The 13,176-nt window shown below is 45.7% G+C and overlaps 1 protein-coding gene across 1 annotated transcript in view; it reads right to left on the reverse strand.

Moving 5' to 3' along the window:
• Fkbp9 (FKBP prolyl isomerase 9) overlaps positions 1–10,579 on the reverse strand; it is a 46,999-nt gene extending 36,420 nt beyond the window's left edge. Inside the window, exon 1 of the mRNA XM_048440419.3 lies at positions 10,280–10,579. Coding sequence (XP_048296376.1) covers positions 10,280–10,500 — 221 coding nt within the window. The 5' untranslated portion in view covers positions 10,501–10,579. The remainder of the gene's footprint in view (positions 1–10,279) is intronic.
• Between the last annotated feature and the right edge of the window lie 2,597 nt (positions 10,580–13,176).

Raw genomic sequence — 13,176 nt, forward strand, 5'->3', positions numbered from 1 at the left:
TTTGAAGCCAGCCTGGGCTCTACAGGGAACCCCAGGGCTGCCTGAGCTATGGTGTGAAACTCTGTCTCAAAAATAAAAATTAACAAAAATAAACTCATAGAAACAAAAGTAAAAGGTGGTTACCAGGAAAGGGAGGTACAGTGAAAATGGAAAGGGATTGTCAATGCTTATGGAGTTAAGAGTTTTTAAGACAAAAAAAAAAAAAGAAAAGCAGTCCTAGAGAGCCGCTACATATCAACATGCATGCAATTCACACCGCTACTCTATACTTTTACACGGTTAGGTTACAATGGTAAACTTTATTGATTTATTAGCAAAGGGCTATGTGCACGAGTATGGACCGAGGCAGAGCAGGACAGTGGACAGGTCAGCAGCCCAAGGCTAAGAAGGGAGTGCCTTTATTTTATTATATTGTGCCGGGGGGGACCCAGGGAGTTTTTGTAGCTAAGTGACACATAACTAGGGCTCAGACTTTTGGTTTAGAGACACAAACCTTGGCGACCCTACAGGTAGGGCCTAAAGATTACCACCTCACTTCTTCTGAGGGCCCCTCCTTCTTTCTTATGGCTGAAACCAGCCAAAGCTAGAGGACAGGCGGGTCATAAATGCACAGGCCGAACAGCGGAGCCTTGCAGAACCAATCACCAGGGAAGCTGCTGAGAAACGGACCTAGAAAAGCCAGGGAAACAGCATGTCTAACACCCCGCCTTCCTCTCCACTGGCTGCCTGGCCCTGCACACTCGCTGACAGTTGCTTCCTAGCCCTGGACACTACTACCTGCCTCCAGGGGGTGACAGGATCTGTAGGGCCTCCCAGTGGCAGTCTGCAAGATATGTAGCTAGGACAAGACCCGTGCAAGCCCAAGTCAAACCAAAGCCCAGCATGGAGAGTAAGGAAGTTTCGCCTCCAGCTGAGGGGCTACTTGCAATCCTTAGCTGCAGGAAGAGAAGGGTCAGTTTCTTCTAAGAGTATAGCCCCTGCTATAGCTACCATCCCCACTGGAAGACCACATATCCAAGAACCTGTGGGCACCACAAATTTGTCTTGATGAAGAAAAAGAAAAAAGGACAAAAAGCTGTGAGGAGAGAGGAGAGGGGCAAATCTGGGAAGGGTTGTGAGGATGAAAATGATCAAAAATTGTTCTATAGTTTTAAAAACACTGCTAAGTATTTTAGGCAAGATTTAGATGTCTGTCCTTTGTAAGACCCAGAATTTTGACACTTAGAAAAGAGAATCATATGAAGATGTTGAGTTATAGTTCATGAGACATCATACATAAAAATAATTTTAGGTGCTATAGATGAAGTCTCATGGAACTTCTTTCCCATTTGCACAAAAAAAAAAAAAAAAAAAAAAAAAAAAAAAAAAAAAAAAAAAAAAAAAAAACACCAAATGGTCCTAGAAAGTTATCTCTGACTCCAGGAGATTTGAGGTGTTTTCTATGAATGACTGATACTGCAAAATGAAGTCATCATTTAAGAAAGTGGGGGGGTCTAGCTAGGTAGGGTTGGGGGGTTGGGGATGTAACTCAGCAGTAGAGTACTCCTGCAGCACACACAAAGCCCTGGACTCCATCCCCAACACTACAATCCCTTGCCGGCTCACAGCTGTATCCTAACACTCAGGCAGTGGAGGCAGAGGATCAGAAGTCAAGGTCAGCAAGTTTGAGACCCTGTCTCAAAAAAAAAAATCGGAAAAACAACAAAAACCGGTAGCTCCAGCCACAACACTGTCGCTGGTGATACGAAAAATCCATCACACTCCACTCAGGAAGCTGTCTACACATTAGACACACATTACTTCGCAACATATCACTTACATAAATAAGGACTTGGTGGCTCTATTCTTACAGCGTAAATAACAGGCTGCGCCTCTGAATACAGGCTTCCTACAGCAAGAAAGAACAGATGGAGGGACAAACGGCACGCTGGGTGGGCTGGTGCGTGCCGGTAATCCAAGCTCTGCGAACACTGAGGTGGGCAGATTAAAGCCAGCCTGGCCCACAGCAAGACCCTACCTCCAAAAAAAAAAAAAAAATGTCAATAAAAAAAAGAGAGGATGGAGAGATGGCTTCGTGGTTAAGAGGTCATACTGCTGTTGCAGAGGATCCAGTTGGGTGGCTAACAACTAGATCCAGGGGATCTAATACCTGGCTTCTCCCGGTACTTACAAGTTCATGCCCATACCCAAGCAAATACATGCCATCTAAAATGAAACAAATAAATCTTCTTAAAAAAAAAAAACCAAAAGAACAAATAGTAATATGAATCCATAAAGCCTCCTATGCCTTTCCCTCCAAAAGGATTAAAGGAACAGCAAAAATGGCCAAAATAGGCCAGGGAAGGCAATAAAACCTTGGAAAATTGAAAGCAAGTAGAACAGAGCGGATCTAAATAAGAAGACACCGATCTAAGAGTGTGTAACGCAAGATATGGCCAAAGGTCCATCCGGTGGGTCTTCTAGAACCTGGGAAGGCTTGTGCAAAGAAGTCTACAATGCAACAGGGGACCACACCTGCCCAGGAGTCCTTTCTCAATTCTTAGCAGCTGGGCAATTAGAATTTTAAGTTCTAAAAATTGCTGTAGGAGGAGGCCGCTAGTTAGTTCCCAGCCACTTAGCCCTGAAATAATCACACAAATATTGTATTAATTAAATCACTGCTTGGCCCATTAGCTCCAGCTTCTTTCTGGCTAACTCTTACATCTTAATTTAACCCATTTCTAGTAATCTGTGTATCGCCACGTGGCTGTGGCTTACCGGCAAGATTCCAACCGGCGCCTGTCTCTGGTGGAGCTATATGGCTTCTCTCTGACTCCACCCTTCTTTCTCCCAGCATTCAGTTTAGTTTTCCCTGTCTACCTCTATTCTTTTGCCCTATCAGGCCAAGCCACTTTTCTTTATTAATTAACCAGTCGTATTCACAGTACACAAAGGGGAATCCCACATCATAAAATTACCTAACCAGTGCATATATGTGACTACTTGTTGTACTTGGAATTGGATCCATGGCCTCACACACATTTAATTTTTTTAAAGGTGTGAATGTTTTACCATCATGTATAGCTGTGTACCACCTGTATGCCTGGTGCCTATGAATGTCAGAAGAGGGCATCAGATCCCCTGGAACTGGGATTACAAAGGATTGTGAGGCACCATGTGAGTTCTAGAAATAGAACACCGGTCCTCTAGAAGAGCATCAGTGCTCTTAACCATTGAGCCATTTCTTCAGCCCCACAGCCTCACATTTCTGCCACTGAGCTATACCCCCAGTCCTACACTATTTTCCATATTCATTTTTTTGGTGGGGCTGGAGAGAAGAAGGCTCAATGATTAAGAGTATTTGCTATGCTTGCAGAGCAGAGGGCTCGGGTTTGGTTCCCACCACCCACATGATGGCTCACAACTACCTTGTAACTCTAGATTCAAGAGACCCAACGTCCTCTGCTGACCTCCACAGGCTCCAACATGGTGTATAAACAAACACTCAGGCACATTCACATGCACGTAAAAATCAAAAATAAATATGTTTTAAAACTAAAATTAAATGGTACATGCTTATACTATTCTTTGCTAAAATTACTCTTATCTCAGATTCAGAGACAAAAAAAAAAATTCCAGAAGAGGCAGACAATTTTTCCCTCAGTTCTGTTACACACATCAGCTAGAAGAAAAGTCAGTTTGCTTTAAGTTCTAGTTTAAGATTCCACTTGGACAATTCAAAACTGAAGATAATGTTTTTCGAACACTACAAAGACTACCAGGGCTAGTATGGCAGCCCCAGCTGCTCCAGTGGCTGAGGCAGAAAGATCTTCTGAACCCATGAATCTGAGCCAATCCTGGGCAACACTGGGAGAGCCTGTCTCAAAAATTAACAGGTCAAGTATGGTGGCAAACACTTCCAAACCCCGTACTGAAGAGACTGAGGCAGGAAGATGCCAAGCTGGAGCCCAGCTGGGTGACACAGGGAGTCCTCCCTATCTCAAAACCACACATACACACACACACACACACACACACATACACACACACAGAATACCCAAGACTGTCATGTGGGAAAAAAAAAAGCCCTGGGTATAACCACCTGGGGCACCTCCCAGATAGTTCAATTTCCCCCATGCCAACTCAAGGTGGCTGGCTGCCTCACCTAGGATCTGCTTCACAGGACAACTGTGATCCTGACATCTCAGCCCTTAGTGAAAAAGTCTCCTCCTTGCAGGGTGACTGGCCTCCTTCCCTGATGACATTCCTCCACTAAGAAAGGATCCAGCTGCACACTCCAAAAGGACAGGCAAGGTCTGGCTTTCCTATCTCCCACTGCCATACACTCCCAAAGGTGGCTGGGTTCCCAGATGCTAAGATTATTTCTCTCAAAGCAGCCACGTCTACCAGCAGCTAATGGCAACTGGCAGGATAAAGACACCAGTAAATGATCTGGCAAGCTACCTGTCTGCTGCCCAGATGGAAAAATGAAAGGAGGTTGTGACGAAGGAAGAGAAGGGCGAAAAAGAGAGAGTGAACAGGCGGGAGCTGGGATGATCTCCAGCACATTAAAATATTAAAAGGAAACATTTCAAAGCAAAGTCAAGCTGTCACGTTCCTATTACAGAGGATTGCTCTTGGCAACTGCACAGATTAAAATGTTAGGTTCCTATAGATAATTCTTAACAAGGGCTCAGTCAGAAAAACACACCCAAATCAAACCATTCTTATGAATGTATAGTATGGATAGTAACTTGCAATGCCCCACAGAGAGAATCAAAACTTCCCAGGGTGCCTTGCCAACCTGCCAATAGCCTCCAGGGACCCTAAGTCAGAAGGAATCCCGGGGCACACACGCCACCTGCAGCTCTCTAGATCACTGCTCTTGCCACAGTACATTCACACGCTAAATACTGCCAGCCTGTGAGTATGCCCTCATTAGCTACACACATTTCTCTCTCCCGGCCCACCCCAATACTACCCCAGCACTACCCTGATACCACCCAGCCCAGGGGCTCTTCTCTAACAGCCAGGTCTACTAAAGGGATGAGCCTGGGTCCCAACTTCAACAGACTGATAACTAAATGCCTATACAGCACACAGCTCACCCAGACAGAACCAACCAAATTCTCTCCCAGGAATCTGGACTTGAGATAGAGTCTGGTTAGTCAAGTGTATAGTGTGGAAAGCTAACTCTCCTCTGAGGAAATCTCCTATGCAGCCCCTTGGGGATCTGGAGAAAGTTATCTGAAATCATGATTCTGGAACTTCTCACAGCACCAGAGATTCTTCCAGCAATTCCTTCTGCTCTCTGCTCTAGTCAACTGGAATAGGTTTGCGTACTTTTCTCAACCATGACAAGGGCATGGCTTTTGTCTGCTTTCATTCTGTTATATTCCAGCATTGTTAGAGTCCATTCATTGTTATATCCCAACATTGAAAACGTAATTGAATAATTAGGCTAAATAAATCTGCAACAAGGCTAAGAACGAGGGTTCTCTACTCATACTCTTTCCACTGAAGACCTCCTGGATACTCTACACAAAGTAGCTGTCAGGGCTTCTATGGGATGGCTCCTCCACATCTGACCAGCTCTGGGTCTTCTGCCTCCTTCCAACTGTCATGGATTCTTCTTTTCTTTCTTCTTCTCCTTCTTTTCTTTTTCTGTTCCTTGGGCATGCACTGTGCATGCCCAGGTTTTGCACACACCCCTTTCTCTAGATACTCTCTACAATGAAGAAATAAAATCCCAACAATGCTCAAGGCCTATCTCAAGCATCAGGTCTTCCCCAGCAGAGAGAAAGCTCGTTCTCATTGAAACTGGCAGAGGCACCGATGTCTGCCATTCACAGGGTACTCTCTGACTTACATGAGGCACTGAGAGTCTACCACGGAGTCCAGAAATCAGTTATTATCAGGATGCCCAATGTCACCACACCTTCCTGAGCCTAGAGCTTCCTCTCCCACCTCAAACCTCCTACTGTTCTTTCTGTCTCTACTGCTCTCACCAGCATCTATTTTGCTGTATAACTTAGAGTATGTGCCTCTTCCGCTACAATTGCGAACTTCACACGGCCTGGATTCTGTTTTAGCCACTGTTGCCATCTCCAGCACCTGGAAGGGTAGGCTCTCAATAAGTATTTCTTTAATAAATCAATGAATGGTTGAATGAATAACAATGTACCAAAACGAGATTCATCGAATCTACGGTTCTCTTAGAGCAAAGGTTCTCAAAGTCCGATATCCAAGACGGCTGGATCAGCAGGGAACTTGTCACAAATGCAAATTCTTCTTGGACCCAAACCCCAAAGCTAGCAAATCAGTAACTGTAACGATCTCTCCTGGTGATTTTGATGTATTTAGCTTGAAAGCTAAAGCAGCTAGCTTGACCTACCCACCAAAGACTCGATGGGGCACATGGTACCATCAGTCAAGTACCTTGTAGGTTTCCAGATAGGCCCGAATTCTGTGAATGAACCAGTGAGAGGCACTTTTTGTCAGGACAATGGAAATAGAAGCATATTCAACTTTGGCCCCAGAAGGAAATGCGAGCCACAGACATGTTCCCCCATACTCTCATGCCTAGGAATGTGATGAAACTCCTGAGATGAAACTGGGAAGGCTGACCAGCAGCTCCACAGCATGGAGGCTGCACTCTGCCTGCCCTGGCAACAGTGGACACAGCAGCACATTCACGAGCTCTCAGAGTTAATCAACGCCACATCCAAAGCAGCGACCAAGGGCTGTGTGACTGAATGATCACACGCAGAAAAGGACAACAGAGGCACAGAAAGAGAGACAGAGAAAAACTCATGGCACGAGAAGCTCTTGGTGGTGTATGGCTCTACTGAGAATACAAGTCATCATTTCCTTTTCTTTCTCTAACAGTTACTTACGGGGGGCATGAGTCATCAGGTGTGGCAGCAAGGGCCTCTACCCACTGAGCCATCTCATCAGGCTGACAATTGCCACTTTCTTCTGGCAAAACCCCCAAGGCAGCCAAAGTCCAAACTCCTAGATTTCTCCTCTCTGCACACACTTTGTCCACGACTACCAAAGTTATGGGCTAGAGAGATGGCTCAGTGGAAACTTTAAGCAGACACGGGTTTGGTTCCCAGCACTCACCATCAGGGAGTTCCCAATTGCCTCTAACTCCAGCTCTGCAGGATCCAAAACCTCTGGCCCCTGAGGGTACCTGCACGTGCCCATATCCTTACAGAGACACAGAACTCAAAATAACAAAAATCTTCTCTTTAAAAACAAAGAGATTATCAAACTCATATCCTAAAGTTCCACAAATTCCAAAGGAATAGAGACCTAAGAGGGAAAATGAAACAGTTCCTCAGTGTCTGGCCCCTCACATTCAGTCTTCCATCAGCAGCTGCTTGTGAGTGGTAAATCGGATGCCGGAGCCCCAGGACTCAGAGTCTTTATGGACTTTCTACTGTCCGTAGTCACAGTCCACATCCAGAAAGCAAGATCCCACCAAAGCTGGCCGGCTCTTGGCTATTACACTGTTTCCTATAAGTATGCATAATTCTATGTCAATGAAAAGTTTTAAAAGTCTTCTTAATTTTTATAAAACCCTCACCTCTAGCTTCCTCTTACTTTTCCTCTTGCCACCTCCCCACTCTTCCTTCAACCCTTCCTCAGACCTCACTTCTGCAACACCATATACCCAGTTCCATACCCTACCACCAGCGATATCTCCTCCCCTGCACCAAACCCTCCTCCTCAGCTCTTCCTTTATACATTTTAGTCTTCTTTAGGCCTTCCTCGTGCAGTCTAGGAACTCCATCCTGACCACACACCCCTGGCACACACACAACATATAGTCAAGCCTTCTATACGCGTCCATTGCTTCTCACTTTTCTCCCACCATATTTATGGGCTGACTACAGAACGTAGATTATGGTCATAAACTGCCTGCATTAAAATCCCCACATGACCACCTAATTCTTAGGCGTCTAGAGCAAGTCATCTGGACATTCTTAGCCTCACTTTCTTCGTCTGTAATGAGATATTTTCTTCACTGTCTTGTGAGGGTAAATGGATTCTTCTGAAATAAAAATAATTAAACTGTGTGAAGGCACAGGGTAAAACTAGGTGTGGCCTTCTGTGAGAGGGTGCAGGCTCTGCTATTCTTACCATGCCTACCTTACCATTTTGCAATTACTTGATTATGCTAAATGACAGCATCAGAGAGAAACATAAGAGACTAGATCTCTTGAGGGCAGGCAGGACATAAATGCTATGGTAGTTCCAAGGTGCTCTTTCCACTGTCCTATACTGCCTAACAGTGCCAGCCACCCCCAAAGAGTAGAACCTGTTCTAATGGGAATTATTAATTACCTTCAGTTAAAGAAAAAACTCATTCCCTATTATATAATGAGGAACAAATCAAAGAAGATATACAAATAACCAATGAAGGGCTGGAGAAATGGCTCAGCGGTTAAGAGCACTGACTGCTCTTCCAGAGGACCCGGGTTCAATTCCCAGCATCCATATGGCAGCTCACAACTGTCTGAAAATCCGGTTCCAGGGGACATGACACCTTCACACCAATGCTCATAAAATAAAAGATAAATAAATCATATTAAAAAAAACAAATAACCAATGAACACATGGAGAAATGCTCAACATCTCTAGAGAAATGAGGATCAAAACCTTGATGATGGGTCAGCGATACAGCTCAGCCAGGAACAGAGAGATTGCCAGCAAGTCTGGCAGCCTGAGTTCAACTTCTGCATCCCCAGGAATGCACAGTGAAAGAAGAGAATCAGTACCGCAAGCTGTCCAGAACAGTAGCTTCCAGAGAGTCCAAATGGGAGGGAGGAGATGTGAGGTGGGAGAGACCCAGCATTTTTCTGGAGTAATGGAAACCCTCGAGAATTACAGAGTTGTGGTATTTACACAATACTCTATGGCCATATTAAAACCCACCAAATTGTATAATCTATCTTTTTCAGATTATTCATCTATGTGGGGTGTGGACATGCTTGTGGAGGTCAGAGGGCAACTTGTGGGAGTTAAACCCACATATTAAAACCCACATATTAAAACCCACCAAATTGTATAATCTATTTTTTTCACATTATTCATCTATGTGGGGTGTGGACATGCTTGTGGAGGTCAGAGGGCAACTTGTGGGAGTCATTTCTCTCCTTCCACTATGGGAGTCCCAGGGATTGAACTTAGGTCATCAAACTTGGCAGCAAGGACCTTAACCATTGAGCCATCTCACCAGCCCTCTCCATTCTAGGAGAATTGCATGGCATGAGAATACCTCGATAAAGCTGGTTGATATGAAAGCTACTACGGAAACAACTGTATGGATAGGGACTGGGGATATAACTCAGCAACAAAGGGCTTACCTAGACTAAACAAAGTCCTGTGTTCAATCTCTTTGTGTGTACCCTAAAATAGTTAACAGTAAAGATGACCATATCTAAGCACCTGCTCTGTGCCACAAAGTACCAACAAGCTAAACTGTTTTTACATTCTCAATGTCTGCAAAGTCAAAAAAGATGGGGGTGGCTGCTTGTATATGTTATAAGCCCACTCAGGCACACAGAAGAGGCTCAACTGTTACTCGCCTACTGGACTGGCTCACCACAAGGGCACAGCCCAAGGTTGGTAACAGCAGCCTGGGAGAGGAGAGAGACTGAAGTGAGCCCTTCAGCCTTGACTACAGGTGATGCGGGCCAGACCACAGGGCTGCTCCAGGCCGTCTCTCCCACAGTTTTTGTGAAGCCGGAAGGGGAAGGCACAGGACGTTACACACAGGCACTGCTTTTGAATTTCCACAGCCTGAGTCCACCGTTTGCGCAGGCTTCGCTGGTCCCGGTTACCTCGTTGGTGAAGACGAGGTTCTTCTGGGAACTCCCAAAATATTTAAATGAGCTCATGCATATGTATATATACAAACAGACCGGTGCCCAGCGCCTCAACAGTGTAGTACTGTGGCTGCGATTATGAACCGCCGCCGCCGCCGCCTCCTTCTAGTCCTCAAGGGATGAAATTCAGGGACCAATCGGGAAGGACCGCCAGGAAGACAGCGGGCGGGCATCGCCCACTCTTGGAGGTGTCCTCGAGTGGCCATTTTACACTACTGTGTAAAAGCGTGTGCGGCTGAACCAGGCAGAAAGGGAGGAAGGGATGGTCCCGACCCCAACCTCAAAGTCCCACCTTCCGCTGCGGTCGCGTGCTTAAGGTTCAGCCCACCTCCAGGGGCTGGAGGAGGGCGGCGGAGGGGGAGGGCTGGTAGAGGTCCCTGGGGAGTGAGGAGGGCTCGGGGTACCTGGAGTCGAACTTCTGGCCGTCGAGGAAAGTCCCCACGTAATGGTACCGCACGAAGTCGCCGCTGCGCACCGTGCGCGGACACTCGTCCGGCACGAAGCGCCGCTCGATCTGAAGCTCGGAGCTCACACCCAGGCCCGCCACGGGTGCCGCCTGCCCGGTCACCCAGAGCAGCAGCAAGAGCAGCGATCGGGGTCGCCAGCCCCGGGCCCCGAACGCCATCGCACGGCCTGGACTGGAGGGGCGAGGAGCAAGGCTGGGCGCGCCGCAGCGTTGCAAACGTGGAAAGGGCTCCCGGCTAGCCCCGGGCCGCAGCGCCCGCCCCCCGCCGCCCGTGTCCGCCCCCAGCCAGGCCGAGGGGAGGAGCCGCGCCCTAGCGGAGGGGCGCCGAGCTCCCGGGACTTCCTCCGCCTTCCCCGCGCCCAGAAGCCCAGAGAAGACAGCTCCGACTGCCAGGCCCTGCGCCTGATTCCTGCTGGTCCCAAGAGACGATTTGGAAACTCCTACGTGGCAGCGGATCCAGTTTCCCCTTTGCTGATCAGGGAAAGGAAGGAAACTTGAGTCTTTTTAAAAACAGTTACTGCGGTATACCCAGTAAACAGGCTGGGACTATCCCTCGGGATGTCTTTGAGTTGCTGTGAACTAATGTGGTCCGTGGACAGCGTGTGTGTAGGCTCCCACTAGCTCCTCAGTAGTTAAATGCATCCTCGATTTATTAAAACTTTGAAATATTAGACGTCACTAGGGCGTTCTTAACTTGTTTTGAATATTAACAAATAATCCAGGTCCCAAAACCTAGTAAAAGCATCAACAAAAGAGAAAAAATAAACAACGGGAACCAAACAAGTTTTTTGTTTAAAAAAAAAAAAAAAAAGCAAAGTGCTAAACCTGAGTGAACTGAGAGTTTCAGAGACATCTGCGAACTGGAGAGAAAATAGAATACTGACGGAAAGTATAGAGCTAATTATTGAGTCCAGCGACCTAAGAAACTACATGTGACTCTCAAAAAAAAAAAATAGGTGTTAGTTTTTCTAATGTTTAAAAAAAAAAATCGGTGTGTCCTAAATTAAGTTACAGGCTAAAAGATAGAGGAAAAAAGAAATCCATACTAACTAAGCTCCATGCTAAATTAACAAAGAAAAAGAAATGCTCCACATTCCTTCCCTGGACTCTGAAGATCAAGACCACATCGAATTCTGCTTTTATAATCAAGCAACCCGAGAATCAACCAAAACCTTTCTTTACTCTGGGTTACTTGAGATTCTGAGAAGGCCTTTCTTACCTAGGGTCCATTACCAAGCATTTGTAAAACAAGAGTTCAGTCCCCACCACGCACATATATTCACAGCCATCCGATTTTCAACAAAGACAGCAAGGGCACTCATTGGATGAAGGACCATTTCTTCTGTGAATGATGCCGGGGAACTGAGTATTCCTGCAGAATGAACTAGAAACCTATCTCTTGCTGTACACAAAGATCAATTCAAAATGGGTCAAAGACCTAAATGGAAGCCATGAAACGACTGGGAGAAAGCAAGGGGACAAGGGGCTGGAGAGAAGGCTTGAAAGTTAAGATCACCGGCAGCTCGCTCTTGCAGAGGAGCTGGGTTCAATGACCAGCTCCTTCTGGCCTCTTTGGACACTGAAGTTTTGGTGCAGAGACGTAGACGCAGGCAAAACATCCATTTGGACACATAAATTAAATATTTTTTAGCTGGCATTAGAAAAATAAAACAAGCAAAGGAAACAATTAACAAAGGGCACAGCCCCCAGATGGGAGGACCCATTTGCCTCCTATTCATCCGGCAAAGGATTCACTTCTAAAATAGAAGAATTTTTTTAAAAAAATAAGAATTTTGATTCACCAGCTCCCCCCCCCCAAAAAAAATGGTCAAGGGAGAAGTCGTTAGTGACAGTCAATCTGCCTTACATGTGTGCAAGGTCCTGGATTCAAACCCCAGCACCACAATAAATATAAGTAAATGAGTAGGTAAATAGATATTTTTCAAGAGGATAAATGAACATGTATATGTGTGTATTCAAGTTTTTAATATTCTGTTGAATATTTAAAACAACACTAATCAAAGAAATGCAAATCAAAACCATAATGAGGGGCTGGAGAGATGGTTCAGTAGTTAAAAGTACTTGCTGCTCATTCAGAGGACTCTGATTCGATTCCCAGCACCTATATCGTGGCTCACAATAGTCTGTAACTTCAGCTCCAGAAGATCTGACACGCTCTTCTAGTCTCTGAAGGCACCATGCACACATATGGTGCACAGACATACATGCAGACAAAACACTCATACACATAAATTTTCTAAAAATATGTAATGAGGTATGACTTCAACTCAGTTATAATGGCTGTCACCAGACAAAAGCATGCTGTGAGGTGTGTAACAGAAGCTTTTCACATTCTTTTTGTTTTGGTTTGGTTGGTTTTGTCTGTTTTTTTGAGACAGAGTTTCCCTGGGTATCCGTGGCTGTCCTGGAACTCACTTTGTAGACCAGGCTGGCCTTGAACTCACCAAGATCCACCTGCCTCTGCCTCCGAGTGCTGGGATTACAGGCATGTACCACCACTACCTGGCTTCCATCTCACATTCTTAATGAAAGTGTAAATTAGTATCGCTGTTTTGGAAAATAGGAGGTTACTGAAAATCTAGAAGTGGTGGAGCTACCATCTGAGGTGGAGTGGGAAGCACTGTTCATAATCAGGTTCCTGAGAAGCCTCAGGCAGTAAGATTAAAGTTCAAGACCTGCTTGGGCTACCGAAGAATTCAAGTCTGGCCTAAGCCACTTAGCAAGATGCTGTCTCATGTCAAAAAGTAATAAGGAGCATTGGGCTATAGCTCAATGGTAGAGTGCTTAGTACAATCTCCAGTACCACAGGAAGGA

Source organism: Myodes glareolus, chromosome 6 (assembly GCF_982192425.1).
Source record: "Myodes glareolus chromosome 6, mMyoGla1.1, whole genome shotgun sequence".
Lineage (NCBI taxonomy): Eukaryota > Metazoa > Chordata > Mammalia > Rodentia > Cricetidae > Myodes > Myodes glareolus.